This window comes from Leucopleurus acutus, assembly GCF_964270905.1.
Source record: "Leucopleurus acutus genome assembly, chromosome: 21".
In the NCBI taxonomy this organism is placed as follows: domain Eukaryota; kingdom Metazoa; phylum Chordata; class Mammalia; order Artiodactyla; family Delphinidae; genus Leucopleurus; species Leucopleurus acutus.
This window is the reverse complement of record NC_139163.1, coordinates 12,513,682-12,529,181: the sequence shown is the minus strand read 5'-3', so window position 1 is coordinate 12,529,181 and position 15,500 is coordinate 12,513,682. Positions and strand designations below refer to the sequence as shown.

Below are 15,500 nucleotides of genomic sequence, written 5' to 3'. Positions count from 1 at the left end.
CGTGGTACACATTTTATTCCAATGTCTTCTGTAAACCTATTTCTTGTGAAATATTGATAAATTCATATTTTAAAGCTTCTCTTAAAGGTAATGCTTTCCTTTCCTGTTCACACAGTATTTGATTATTATAATGGCTACTTTAGGAGGATCAACTAGAGGCTGATGTATTGTTTCAATGGTTCTATTATTTATGAACTGATAGTATGACAGACGCTGGAGGGCAGGGTTTTGGGGAAAAAAAAGAATTTAGAAGAATTTAGTAATTGTGTGGCATACAACTCCCCAAGGAGACAGACTCTGTATAGTCTATTTGATACATTATCATTCCTCCCAGACAAATTTAAGCAGTGAGAGAAGAGTGCATTTCTGAGCGACCAAGGCATGCCTTGGAGGAAATAAGGCATGAGACTGAAAGCCAACCGACTTAAGCATCTTAAGGGTGCGGGAGTTTGCCAAGAAACGCGCTCACGTTTCACTATAAGCACAAAAAAAGGAATCTATACTAAACTCGATGAGTCCAGTTTGACCCAATGCACTTCCAGATATCTGAAAAAGCATGAGGAAGGACCCAAATGTTTCAAGAAACAGTTCAACTGTGTACATGACTCCACGCTTTAAACAGATGGCTAGTGATTCAACCTAATACCGAAGCAGAAGTGTTTCACAGATTCTATGCCAATTGCTGAAATCTGAGGTGAAAATTTTTGGATATATAGTTTACGGTATATGGCTCCAAACATCACATGCCACTTAGCTAAATAAAACTTTCTGTCAGACCATTTACTTGTGTCACATGTAACCCTTTTGTGAATAATTGTCCGTTATCTATAGATTTATTCCATGGTTCTCATAAAATAAGACACGGGAACTTGGAGGTGCCTCTTTCTTAGAAGGCTGAATCTTGATTATGTGTAATCCCTTTGCTGCTGAGAACCGTCTTTGTATTCAACATGACATATTGTAAACCAAAGCAGAATGTTAGCAAACCATTCTGAAATAAGTTGGGCTAAAAACTATACATCTACCTAAAAATGCCTCCTGGAACGGGTTACGAAGTATCTGTAAACATTACTCTGGCATAGTTCATGTATGCATAATTGTCATTCTAATAAATTTTAGGGGCGTACAAGTTAGGATGACACCACACTTGCAGAATGATCACATTCTGTTGTTAATTACATGGGCACATGTATATTTCTAATCAAAAAGTATTTTAAAGTTTTCTCTATAGATATCTTCCCAGGAATAAAAGGCCTGAAGTTCAACTCCCCCTAAATTTGCTCTTTCCTATAACCACTAAAAATTATCTCCCACAGCCTAATTTAGGCATTCTATTTAAAACTACATAAAATAGATTTATGTCCTTCCATTAGAAAGAATAACATCCCCAGGCCGTAGTCTTCATTTGTATCACAAAGAACATTTTGATTTTAAACAAATTATCATATCTATTATAGTAAGATAGCATCACCGTCAAGTATCACAAGGAGGAAATGATCTTCCTTCAGTATCTGATGAACACCTCTACAGGTCCCCATTACCTCTCCCATCACTTAGTGCTGTGCCCCAGCCAGGCTGGGAGACCCTTCCTTTGTCCATTTCAGATTCAAAGGCCTATATTCCTGTTTGTGATTATGGAAGGTTAAAAAAATCAGACAAGCATCCGTGACACTTAAAATCCTGAAAACAAACACTCCCAGTATTTGGATCACGACCCCTTCTGACACACTTCCATGGGCTCCTGCAAAACCTTGTCACGAAAACTCACAGTGCAAAGTGACTGGGGCCTAAACGATTCACACACGAAGGGCTGGGGTCCCCTTTAGTCAGTTGGCATCGATTTCCCTAAAGGTAGACCCTTGCATTTGACATTTTGTGGAGGCTTAGTTTTTGTTTTGTTTTGTCTTTTGTTTTTGGAAGTGTCAAGGATCAGTGTTCTGTGGTACCACTCGGTCACAGACTGGGAGCAACACGCATCTGTGGCATTTTAGAATGGACTTGGCAACTGCATGACATCGAAAATGCATATTACACTGACAGTGTCTAGACTTTCCTATGTGTGCTCAGTTACAATTAGTGAAGCAAAAGTATACATATCACCCCTACTGCTATTCTTGTTGCTACAGAGCCATACATGTGAAAAGCAATACTCTGAAATAAAGATTTTGTTGTTGTTATTTTTTGCCCTAGCCTACTTAGCAGCACAGTTTAAGTCAACACAAAAACTGCCGTTGAGATGCTTGTCTTCCCGAAGATGTAAACAACAGTCCCAGTGCCGTAAACTTGGCTGTATCGAATGAGACAGGAGATCTGAGGCAGAAGGACTATCACACGCTAGTAACAGAAGCTTGCAAGCAGCTGGAAGGTTTCTGTAATTTCTCAGCTTCATTTGTGGGGCTGTCCGTACTTGTTCGGAAATTGAAGGCCGGGCCAGCTCCACCGTGGGCCGGGCTCCAGGTAGGGTTCTGACGACGGTTACTTTCAACAATGCTTGATGTGTTGGAAGCCAGGCTCTCCCGAGTGCTAAAAGAGTAAAAAGGTTTTGTTTGGTTTTGTTTGGAACATAAATAATTATATATTGAGCCCTAGAGGAAGAGCAAATGATGCAGTTAATGGATTTCCTCTGTCGGTTCATCATGTCATGTATATACCATCTCATACTGATTATTCACATATGCTCCTCCAACTTGGACTTCGGCAGTGTTCACAAGACATGTTATAATCAGCAGCATGCTGAATAAAGGGTTTTTATACAGCTAAATAAATGTCTTCCCTTGCCTTTCACGCTCAAGGAAACACCTTCAAGATCTGATGTGCTAGATGGCTATCGCGTTCGTTTTTAAAAAAGAATAGTCTTCATAAATATACACAGGTAGTGATTTCATTTCAGGCTTGAAACTCATTGATAGAACTGCTCCTGAATAAACTCCATAATTTTACCCTGATGATTTTGTTTTCATTCTCGAGTAGCAGATTTTTGACTTTGGCGGTGAACTTCAAGTAGGCCACTAGCCAGTATGCCACACTGATGGGAATAAAATTCTTTTCAAACACTTCATACCTCTGTTTCAAACATATAATGTTATAGTAAAAAATACATTCTATTTTCAGATAAGGAATCTTAGATTTTCCCTGTGTACATTGATTTGGTAGAAATATTTTATTTTTTAAAGGATTCTTACAGAACAGAGGTGGTTTAAAGGCTTTAGTATTTCGATTTCTCTTTTAGTTTTTCTAATTTAGAAATACTTGAAGCGATTTTATTGTTCCAAGAGGTTTATAACATTTAACATGTCAGATGTGTAGGGCAACAGCAGAAATAAGATTACTTGGCCTGATTGATCAGAACTGAATGGGTTTCACGTTCAAGGTCCTCAAAATGGTAGTAAGAAACATCAGCTTACAAAGAGGTGGAAGAAACCACAATGATGCTCAAAACATCCACTCTACTGGATAGATTCAAGATGTATAAAATATTCTACAGGTGGGTCCCCATCAGTGACTGAAGGTCAAACTACATAGGGGACATCCTCACAGCTCACTTTCATTCCCATCCTAAACTGGTAGCAATTTTGTCTGAACATTATACCGTGGCAGCCATTCCTGACAGGCTATTTCATCCTAACCCCCCTGTGGCCTTAAGTTTGCTTCTCATCAAAAAGCCAAGAGTTAATTGTTTAAAAGGAATGTTGTTCACTGGCTACCAAAGAGACAACTGGACCCTTCCTGACTGCAGAGGGCACCTCTGGAAGGTTAATACATTCACAGAAGTGAGTTAAGTTCTCTCATGAGGCTTACCGTAAATCTGGGCGTGCCTAAAGAATACATCATCACTAAAGCAATGGAAAGTGCTACACTTACCTACTTACCTGCTTTACACCTCCTCTAAGAAAATTCCTCAGAGGTTTTCCAGGACTACAACTGAGGGTCAGGTGGAGGAAGGAAGAAGGGCAATAAACATGTAGAACCTCAAAGAGGTCACGGCGCGTTCCTTCAGTTTCATTCTTAATCACAGCGATAACTTTTTATGGCATTTGACTTCCTCATCTTTAAAACAGGGCGAGTTATGTGTCATACCTACTCACTGAGTGACTCAGAAGAAGAAATAAGCAATAATGAGGAATCCGTACACCAAAAAGCTAGAGAAACATAAGCTATTTCTGTAGCACATCTGGCATCTGATGAATTCAGCAGCCACTGTGGGTAGGCTTGGGAATCTATACACTACTAATGCCGTTTTATTTCTATGGGAAAATGCATTTTGAGGTCTCAGGGATCCACTTTTAAACCAGCTTTTGAGGCGGGAGTTTAGTTTATCAAGACCCTACTGTCTTCCAGGCACCATCAACACACATCATCGCAACAGATGGTCTAAGGTAGGAGCTCTCTGTACTCAGACCACCCTTGACCACGGCCAACATATTAATAGTGATAAATACATAGAGCGTTCCAGTGTCTCCAAAGGGTATATCTCATTATTGCCGTGACACTGAGTACAATGTGCGACAGTCATATGGAAGGCTGTGGATATGATGGTGAAACAGTTCATGGAGAGGGACGGTTAGCAGTAACCACAGATCTCCAATTTAAAATTCCTTACTTTTTTAAAGAGAACTAATGGAGTACGACATTAAAAATAACATCTCAGGAATTTGTAGGCAGAAAAACTGAACCAAGAGGCCCTGCTGCGCCTCTTGCTGCACACGTTGCCCTTGGACCCACACTTGGACGGCACAGTACACTGTGCAGACACATCCCTGGCAGCCTGAATCCCTCTGATTTTCATATTGTGGTTATCAACCGGTTTTTGGCCTCAGATTTGGAATAGCAGGCTTTGCATGTCGGGATTTTTCATTTGCAATATTAGATCTCACAGCACAGTTTAAGTTTCTGCCTTGTTTCCTTCTCTCAGTGCCCTTTGGTTCCCAACAAGAGGGACTGAAGACTTTCGGAAATGTGGCTGGACATGACCTCTGAGCCAACACTGAAGACTGAGAGTAGGAAGATCATCTTTTCTGATTTTGATTTTTCTCTTTTTTTTGGCACGGGGAGGAGGTTAGATCGTAGCTGCTCTGTCAATTATTTACTGAAAAATCTGAGTAAACGGCCCACTTAAGATTCCTGTATCTTGCGGTGGTGGAGAGGTGTCTGCGTGATAATACTATACGGCTAAAATACTCCTCACGCTGGAGAATAAAACTCCCTGTAACTCAAATATTCTCCTTCGCAGACCATCTTCATACATCAGAAAGGTAAATTAGGGCATTTATTGAAGTATAGGGAGATACTTCAAATGAGATAAAATAAAAGTTTAAAGTAGTTTAAAAATAGATATAGAAAATAAGTTTGTCACCCAGCTTCTAACCAAAGGATATTCATTACGAAAGGGGTAAAATTAGGAATTGTTCTGTAGATTCTCTAACTGCATGAAATTTACGGGTGATCTACCTTTTTCTGTAGAGAAAATTCCACCTAATAACACTGGGCAGATACATAGCTCCTGGGTGAAGACTGTCTTCTTAGGAAGACCTTTTTCTTCTACCAGGACAACGCATTTGACCTTGACTACATTATTAAAGCAATGCAAATAAGCTGAGTTCAAGAAATAATCCCATTCATAAATTCCATATTCTGTACTCCAAATCTAGAGATAATAAAATATATTCTGTGGAGAGATTGGTTCAATGATTACATGAACGTTTCTTTTTACTTGTTCCCAAACAAAAACTTTCAATACTATGCAGTGGTAAAGTTTTGAGTTAGAACCCACTAAACTACTCTCAAGGTCTCCTTAGCAGCTATCTCTGGAGTATGGCGGTTTTCCCTCCGTGGAGGTCCAGGGGCCAAGAGGGCCAAATGAATTGCTGGAAACTGGTGCAGAGAAGCATCAGGCAGGGAGAGGCTATATAGTAAGAAACAGTAGAGCATAACGTCCAGGCAAATGACCCACACCTTCCATAGCGATGGTACTGAACTTCTACCATCAATAGCAGACTCTCAGTTACGCTTATTGGTATCCCTACTAGGAATCAAGAGGAAAAACAAGAGTTGAAGAGGGAAGTAGAGAGACAAGAATATATAAACTAATTGGTTAAGATTCGATTTGGGATTAAAAAATATTTAGCAAAAAATTACGTCTTAGAAAAGTCACTTAATAGGCCAGTAGTTTTCAGACTGAGTGCCATGCCCCCCCATAGTCTCTTAGGCTCCTTGAGGGATGGGCAGAGGAGATCTGGGGCTCCTGGTCTCCACTTTAACCAGAGTGCCATCTCTGTGGTTTGTTTAGACATTAGACTTCCACACGTGTTAACTTGGAAAAGAAGGTTACACGACAATAAAAAAAAAAAATTAATAATAATAATAAAAAGAACTAGCCCTTTAAGAAATAACAAAGGCCCAATAAGGGATAAACAGAATAACGATTCCCAATTCTGATTTTGGGATGCTCTGTCCCCAGATTATCCGTAGATAGAGTGAAACGATTACAACATAACTAATTTTAACTCTTAATAATTAAATATATGAACTACATAATCATATCTTGGACTTGTTAAAATAATAAATATTGTAAAAAGTTGGGAATCACAACTAATGGGAGATGTCAATCTCTCAATGTTATTTCTGCATCTCAGAGTCACCAATCTGGAGTAGAATTTAGAAGCAGAATCAGGTCCCAAGTTGCTCTTGGAAGAGAAGGAAGAATTAAGGAGAAAAAAGGAAAGTTGCATAGACTCCCTTTTGTTTTTGAAACCCCTGAACCACTTCACTGCATTGGACGTGGCCATCGGGCACTGCACACTCTTAGCTGTCAACCTCTGCTGAATTACCATCACCTACTGAAAAGAAGACACCACGATCAGCATGCCTAAATGGTGTTAGTTCTGCAGGAGGAGAAAGAAAAGTGCTGGCACATGCTTTGAACTAATGGCGCACAGGCCCCTAAGCTTTACGTCACAGGAACAGGTTCCATGTGTCTGCAGACTTTTGAGCAGTGAGAGGAAGGTGTATGAGAGCAAGGGGTGAGGGCGGCATAAAAAGTCGGGATTAAAATAGTAACAGGCTTCTAGATCCACTGCAAAGGTTTTGAAATTGGCTATTATATTCTCATTAGAAGGACTGCCCATCCTTGAGTCAATCCAGTTATTCCCAACCCCTACCTCCCACCTCCACACTGACTACTCATTCTACTCAAAAAGTTACTATTTTTGAAGGACCTTTAAAAAACCCTTCCTTTATCAGCATGGTGGCAATATAAACATCGAAGGAAAAATACTGGGAAATGTTGGTCTTAGATTGGATGGGAAGGGGCCAACCCACCAGTCCAGATTGGTGATCTCTACAGCTGCAGAAACATTTGTTTCAATTCCTGAAAAAGAAGTCAGAAACAGGCTGTTAACAATACAACTCACACAACTCTTAACCCTCATTCACAGAACTGAGACTGTGAAATCAGAAACCTTCCGAGTTATTTTATAAAGCCCCAGGCCCCGGTAGGTGTATGTGTGTGCAGAGAGATGCCTCTTCCTACCGTGGGGAGTTGAATCCACTGTCCACCGTGATACTGCTGCTGTCCATGCTGTCCAGACGCGCCGAATGGGTGGCCCTCTGGTTGCTGCTGCTGTCGGTCTCCTTTGGGGCAAGGAGGGTGAGGTTCTTCTCAAATTTCCTCTGCAAGTCTCTTTCCTTCTCCCTTTCCAGGAGCCACTGCATGGTTCCCACATCGTCTCTGTTTTTCTCCTCCTCTGTGTTCTTATTTGCCCCTTCCTCAGACTCATCATCATCAGAGACGTTGTAATAGTCAAAAGAGGCCTCCTGGTTCCCCACTGATTCCTGCTGACGCTGGGAAGCTGGCATGGCTTGTGCAGCCGAGGTCCCTAGGGACGGCTCCAGTTTCTCACATCGGCCTGGCAGTGTGTCCGCAGGTGTCTTCGGGTGAGATTTGAGGACAGACAGGCTTGATTTGTGATAGCTGTTTACAGACAAGGTGCTGTGAAGAGGTTTGAACAGTGTGTCTTTGCTGAATATCTCTTTCCTCTTGTCCAGGCTGCTGGGCTCGGCACTGTGATGCTGGATGAGGCGTCCATTGGCAATCCCTTCGGCCACAGCGCCCGAAGCCGCTGGGCCCCCACCCGGCCCCTTTGGCGACTCCTCCTTGTGTCCTACAGGCTCCCTGGAGGGATGTGGGGCCTGCCTGTCCGACAGAGGCAGCTTTTTCACCCCTTCCGCCAGGGTCAGAGTGTCATGGTCCTCTTTGTTCTTTCCCAGAGGTGACGGCGCCGTGAGCACCGTCTCGCTGGAGGTGTTACACTGGAAATAGTCATCTGCAGCTGTTTTTGTTGGACAAGAGTTGAGTTCACCAAAGGATGGCAAACTCTCGGGCAGTTTGCCTGGCTCCAAGAGGCTGCAAGCACTGGGAGGTTCCTTGCTGCCACTGACTATTTCTGGAATACACACCTCTTTGTAGCTTGTGGACGAAATGTGAGCCCTTTGATGACTGACAGTCTGTGCAGGCCTTAAAGTACTGTCGTCAATGTAGGATTGGCTGGGGGTCTGGTCGTCTTGGCTACAGCCTTCAGCCAGGTCTTCAGGCATCCCCAGAGAAGAAGCACCCAGAGGACCTTTGGAATTATCCATGGATCTGGACCTCTCCTTGGCCTTGTTGGATCTCTCATTCCTGGACCTTCGGTCCTGGGTATGGCTGTGGCTTCGGTGCACTTTTGAGTGGGAGCTTCCCCGGGAAGGCTCAGGAAAAGGCATCTCAGTTCTCCTTTTGGCCAGTTCCCCAGACACGTCCCATTCTGGAGTCATGGGGAAATGAGACTCAATCACGTTCGCATTGCTATGCATGATGAAGTTATCACCTTTGTGTTTGATGATGAAGCAGCCTTCCCGGGGAGCCCTGGTAAGAGGATCGCAAAAGTCATACTCTCTTTCACCCGGGATGTCCAGATGGGAGCCATCTGACGGGTCTCCTTTGGACACTCGCGTCTTGCTGTGCGACCGAGACTTTCCGTGGGACTTGCGATGAGTCCGACTCTTTTTACTTCTTCCGCTGTGATGGGCGGAGGACCCGGCTTTACTCCTATGCGCTTTCTCTTCTTCAAGTTTCTTCATTAGTGCAGTGTGCCTCATGACATTTTCCACGGTCAAGTCCGGGTTAATACGCCTAATGATCTCCATTTCCACCTCCCGAGGGATAGTAGTTGGCGTGTCCTCATCCCGCAGGGGCCACTCTTCGGGAGGAAATTGGGCGGAAAAATTGGCTAGCTGTTTGGTCTTGTCTTTTTTAAAACTGAGCCGGAATAACTTGAGTCCGAATTTTTTGGACTGCTTTTCACTATCTTTAGGTTTGGAGAGAGTTTCCGTCTTATACGAAAAGTTGACAGTATTTTTGCTCTTTTCAGTGGGTGGCACCTGGCAGAGGGAAGGAGGGCAGTACGGGTCTTTGCAGTCCTTGGCGGTCTTCCTCTGCAGGGTGGCCGTGTGCACGCCGTGCACATCTTCCCTACAGCAGTGGCAAGAGTCGCAGTGGTTCCTGGGCAACGTTCTTTCCCTGACGCAGCCTGAGGCAGAGGGCGTGATGGTCCCGGGCTGGGGAGAGGTACACTGAGACCTGTCAGGTATCCTCTCATCCAAATGGTACCATTTACTGTTAGTTCTTATGAGGGAAGGAGTTATGAAATAAGTCTGCGGGGTTACGATGAAGTAGCCATCTGGAGTCGGGTAGATCTTCCGCTCCCGGACCAGCGTGTTCAGCGTATGCCGGAGAATTTCTTGGCTTGGGGTGGGAACACCTGAAACCCAAAGGACACACTCGTGAGAATGAAGAGGGGACGTGGTGTTGATTCCGGAGTTTTCCAAGTATGCTCTGGATTGAATGGTCCCCCTGCTGACCTGATCCCCACGTTCAAGCCCCGAACCCCAATGTGACAGTAATAGGACGTGGGGTGTTTGGGAGGTGATGAGGTCATGAGCGTGCAGCCTCTGTGATGTGGCGTTATGAGAAGAGAAGAGACTAAGCCCTCTCTCTCTCTCTCTCTCTCTCTCTCTCTCTCTGCGTGACTTGAGGGTACGGCTGTCTGCAAAACAGCAGGAGGGCTCTCACCGGACACCAAGCCTGCAGGCGCCTTGGTCTTGGACTTCCCTGCCCCCAGAGTTGTGAGAAATAAATGTCTGTTATTTCAGCCACCCAGTCCCTGGTATTTTGTTACAGTAGCCCGAACGGACTAACACAGAATCTAACTAATTTTGCAAGCCTCTAAGTAGTATCAGACAGAAACTAAGCAGGATTCACAGGTGTTCATTGAGTTTAGTGTGAATCCTAGTTTTCTCTGATAACTCTTATGGAATATTACTACCAACAGAACAGGAACATATAAAGGCTGGGAGAGAGACATGGAAGATAGATGGCGTTAGGTGGCTACTGTTGTTAAAAACCTTTACTGAACTGAATCGTTAAAGACAGAATTTTTTTTTTGGCCTCCCGGCATGTGGGATCTTAGTTCCCCAACCAGACATCGAACCTGTGCCCCCTGCAGTGGAAGCACTGAGTCCTACCTAACCACTGGACTGCCAGGGAATTCCCAAAGACAGGATATTTTTAAATGAATAAAAAATGTTTTTGGTATATATAAATTTACAAAAAAGACTTTTTCAATAAAAGCAACTGGGGAAACAGGGTTGAAATAGCCATCTTGGTATTGAAAAACAAATCTAAAATACATAGAGGCTACCACGTACACTTGGAGTTACTCCATGCACTCATTTTAAGATTAAGTTTACTTAATAAACTTAATTTTATAAATTATATCAAAGGGCAACTAGACTTGACCATTGTTTAGGATGTACTCTCCAATTTTGAAATCATCACCTTCAAATTTGAAAGTGATTGGTGGAATTCAGGTGAGAAGTTCATCCTTGTTGGCATGAGCCAGCAGGATGAAGGTGGTTTCTCAGATTCATAACCAGAGAGCTCTAATAAATACACCAGTGAAAGCTTAGAGGCTCTACATCTATCTGGTCACTGAGTCCCAAACTGCTGTCCTTGCTAGAATAGAAATTCCAGAAAAAAATCACAGATATTCCTTTGTACAGGGACTGATATCTTTTTCAAAGGGTTTTGTGTGCACATTTAAGCATTGTCTACTTTGAGATAATTAAGAACATACATTCTTAAGAGAGTATAAATTCTCTAGGCTGTAGCGCATTTATTTTATTTCTTTAGTATTCTCCCTGCCTCAGTGCCAGGCAAATCATGGGTGATAATATTTCTAAGACTGACCTGAATGATGTCATTTGGAAATAGGTCAGGTTGAATCATCCTGGCAATATTCAACAGTGTCTGACCCACAAAAATGGCAATTTCAGTGGAGACTGAAAGCGCGCCACCCCCCATTCATATGTTTAAGTCCTAAACCCCAGTACCCCAGAATGTGACCTTATTTAGACATGTGGTCTTTATAGAGATAATCAAGTTAAAATGAGGTCATTAGAGTGAGCCCTAAGCCACTATGACAAGGGGAAATTTGGACACAGAGACATCACAGAGAAAAGACGATGTGAAGAGACCCTGGTAGAAGGCAGCTAACTACTAGCCAAGGGGAGAGGCTGGGGCAGATTCTCCCCTCACAGCCCTCAGAAGAAACCAACCAACTCTGATGATACTTTGATTTGGGACTTGTAGCATCCAGAACTGTAAGACGAGCCACCTGTACTTTGTTATGACTGTTTTAGAGAACTACTACAGCTGGTATCACCTTAGGCAACTTGCTTAACCTCTCTGAGCCTCTACTGACTGTCATCAAAATGTGGACAATAACAGTACCTACCTTCAGAGGGTTGTTGTGAGTTTAAATGAGTTTAGTGTATGAAGAACACTGCTTGACACAGTGAGCGCTCACAAATGTTAGCTATCAGTAGTCTCAACTTTGGGTCAGGATCCATGGAAACCCCCGTTACCTTCAAAGAACATTGTGTAACAGCCTAGAACAGCTGGGTAAGCTGAGAAGTTTAGGCTCCCCCAATCCTTCCAAAACTATGGAAGTGAAATACAAAAACACTGGAAACGGCCTGCAGTTCTCAAGGGGAGAGAGTCCATGTATGAGTAAGTTACATACCCATTTTTGTTACCCTCTTCAGAGGGCACCCATTGTGATCAAGGCAGAAAAGATAACACTGCTTCTGAATGATGTATTGTTTAATATAATTATTTAATTTTTGAGCTGCACGGTTTCCTTTTTGTCTAAGGTGCTACTCTTGAGCAATGTATGTTGGGTTTTATGCAAATGTATGTTGGTTTTTAAGGCTGGTATAATAACAAATTTTTTTAAAAAATTTAAGGTAGTTTCTGTACAAAACAAAAATGAGTGCCAATGGAATTAGTGATACAACCCAAGCTATATATTTGCAATTCGTGAGAGCCAACATAATACAGAAAATGCTTGCACATGAGAGGAGCAACTTAAAAGAAGCTTCTACGCCCCTGCTAGTAACACTACTAATATTCTGCTTCTGCTGAACAACCTCTGCTGGGCACTAGTCACACAGAAATTTTTCAAAAAATGGTAAGGCTCATTTAGAAGAATTAGAAGAATTCATGATTGACTGGTTTACTACGCTGCTATAAAAAGGGAAAGCTGGGCTTCCCTGGTGGCGCAGTGGGTGAGAGTCCGCCTGCCAATGCAGGGGACACGGGTTCGTGCCCCGGTCCGGGAGGATCCCACATGCCGCGGAGCCGCTAGGCCCGTGAGCCATGGCTGCTGGGCCTGCGCGTCCGGAGCCTGTGCTTGGCAACAGGAGAGGCCACAGCAGTGACAGGCCCGCGTACCACAAAAAAAAAAAAAGGAAAGCTGAAGAGTTATTCATAAAAATAGCTATTACTATAAAACAAAAATTTCACTGTATTATAGAATTTGCTGATTGGAGGCCAACCAAGTGCTGATCTTAGAAAACTCACAAAACTATACGGAATCATGACTACAATGCAATCATGTTTACTTACCACTTTCTGAGTGTTTCCAAATGAAGGAATAAGAAAGAGTTTCCAGAGAGAATTTACATTTAAAGTTTTGATGTCTTGGATTTTCAAGTGGATCAATCAAATAATGTTTAATTTGAAAAAACAAATTAGAAACATTCCCTGTCCAATCCATTTTCCATACCCCTACCTGTGAGTTTTCAAAGATTTACCTGAAAGTCACTGATATTTATGATTATTATTTTATTATTAAGCTCCAGTATAATGACTGGTATCTTCAATTGTCTATGAAACCCCGGATTCCACTGGAAATCTGTAGGGCTCAAAGGAAAAAGGGGATGTGGCTGTGATAGAGATTGTCAAGGTCTGCATATTCCATCACTTCCATATTCTAGTCCCAAAGGTCATCATGAGTTTGGATTTTGATAGCGTAAAGAGCAAAGGTAAGCTTTACACTCAAATAGGGCTGGAATCTGACCTCTCTCCTTTCCTACACTTTACATCTCTCAAAGCAAAAACAGATATTTCAATATACTGCATGCCAATGCGAGGTTATTTAGACTTATATACCACTTCAATCTTGCAAATCTGACAATTGTTGGAACAGAGCACATATGTACATGTTCTGTATGGTAAGCATTGTAGACTGAAAACTTAATGGGCTTCTTCGGATGATTTCTTCGTGTTTGTGAAGGACATTGGCTGAGGGGGAATTCAGTAGGAAGCGATGTCAACGGATGAACTGGAGACAGAACACAGTATAGATAATGTTAGTCTCCAGCAAACTCGAAAGTCAACTTCGAGCCCATAAGCAGACTTATAGGCCTAATTCTATTCCCCTGAGGGTCAGCTTTCCTCCCGGGAAGATCCAGGTGTAATAACTTAACAAGTAGTAGTCCAATTTAAATGATCACTCTGGATGGATGAGGACCTATTTATTTATTTTTAAAATGTAGTTACTTTTAATTGAAGTATAGTTGATTTACAATGCTGTGCTGATTTCTGCTGTACATCAAAGTGATTCAGTTATACATATATACATTCTTTTTTATATTCTTTTCCATTATGGTTTATCACAGGATATTGAATACAGTTCCTTGTGCCATACAGTAAAACCTTGTTGTTTATCCATTCCATATATAATAGTATGAGGACCTATTTAGAAAGCTGAGAAGCAGTAATTATTCTTTTCAAACCTTTAAAAAATATTCTTATTTCTATAATGTGAACTGGTATATAAAAGTTGTTTTCAAAAATTTAACCAATATAGGGCTTCCCTGGTGGTGCAGTGGTTGAGAGTCTGCCTGCCGATGCAGGGGACGTGGGTTCGTGTCCCGGTCCGGGAGGATCCCACATGCCACGGAGCGGCTGGGCCCGTGAGCCGTGGCCGCTGAGCCTGCGCGTCCGGAGCCTGTGCTCCGCGGCGGGAGAGGCCACAGCAGTGAGAGGCCTGTGTACCGCAAAAAAAAAAAAAAAAAAAAAATTAACCGATATAGAAAGATGATAAAAAGGTTTAAGTATCGGCATATCAGACATTTTTACTAGAAGACTTTTTAATAAAAAGTTTCTTTAGAATATGGATGTCTAAAACAGGAAGAGGCCAAAATCTAGACTATTCTATTTATAACATATGCATTAAAAATAAGAGCTTGAATGTTTTAATAATATTCAGTTAGACTTCAAAACTTTATTTTCAAGTAGTAAAATAATAAAAAGTAAATAGTGTTACCTTTAAAAAACAAAAAAAATGATATATGAATCCCTCCAAAGTTTTAGAATTGCACTGAAATACATTTTTCAAACAGAATTTGAACAGTATTAAGTTTTCTAAATTGTTCTGTTCTGAAGTAACTTAAATGACAGCGAAAGAAAAGCAGAAAAATCAAAGGAAAAATGAAAAAAGGAGGAAGAGAGATAAGAAAAGAAGGAAGGCAGGCAGGAAACAAAACTTCATTTCGGGAAATAGTAGTTTAAAATGCAGAGCTACTGCTGAACAAAGTTTTAAATAATTACTACCTTGCCCTAAACCAGTGGTTGGCAAAGTTTTTCTGTAAAGAGCCAGATAGTAATAACTATTTCAGGCTTGATGAGCCATATGATCTCCCAGTTGCCACTATTCAACTCTGTAGCCTAAGGAGCCAAAAACAATATATAAACTAACAGGTGTGGCTGTGTTCCAATAAAACTTTATTTACAAAAACAAGTGGAGGGCCACACACAGCCTGCAGGCCATAGTCTGCCAAGCCCTGCCCTAGACTCAGGTTTGTATGGTGTCCTTGCAAACTTCTGGGGTTGACCAATAAATCATCATATGAAAAAGGTTGTTAGCTCCTCTTGGTCCATCTGAATGCGAGGCCTTGGGATTTAGGGTCACTTACCATAAAAACTAGCAAAGAGTTGTTCTATGGATTTCTCTACAAAATATTCCAACTTAGTTACACTGTTAGCAGCTGTCTGGCAGTGACCCACAATTACCTATTACATACTTGCTCTGTGTTCTTTCTTTTCTCTATTTTTAAAAATT

General features: G+C 42.0%; 1 protein-coding gene across 1 annotated transcript in view; it reads right to left on the bottom strand.

Annotated features, from left to right (window-relative positions):
* Window positions 1-2,327: 2,327 nt before the first annotated feature.
* Window positions 2,328-15,500, bottom strand: part of STOX2 (storkhead box 2) — a gene marked incomplete at its 3' end in the record, with an annotated part of 101,740 nt that continues 88,567 nt past the window's right edge. The window contains exons 3-4 of the mRNA XM_082863957.1: window positions 7,529-9,794; window positions 2,328-2,523 (exon numbers count right to left, since the gene is read on the bottom strand). Of these exons, the coding sequence (XP_082720083.1) occupies window positions 2,328-2,523; window positions 7,529-9,794 (2,462 nt within the window). The remainder of the gene's footprint in view (window positions 2,524-7,528; window positions 9,795-15,500) is intronic.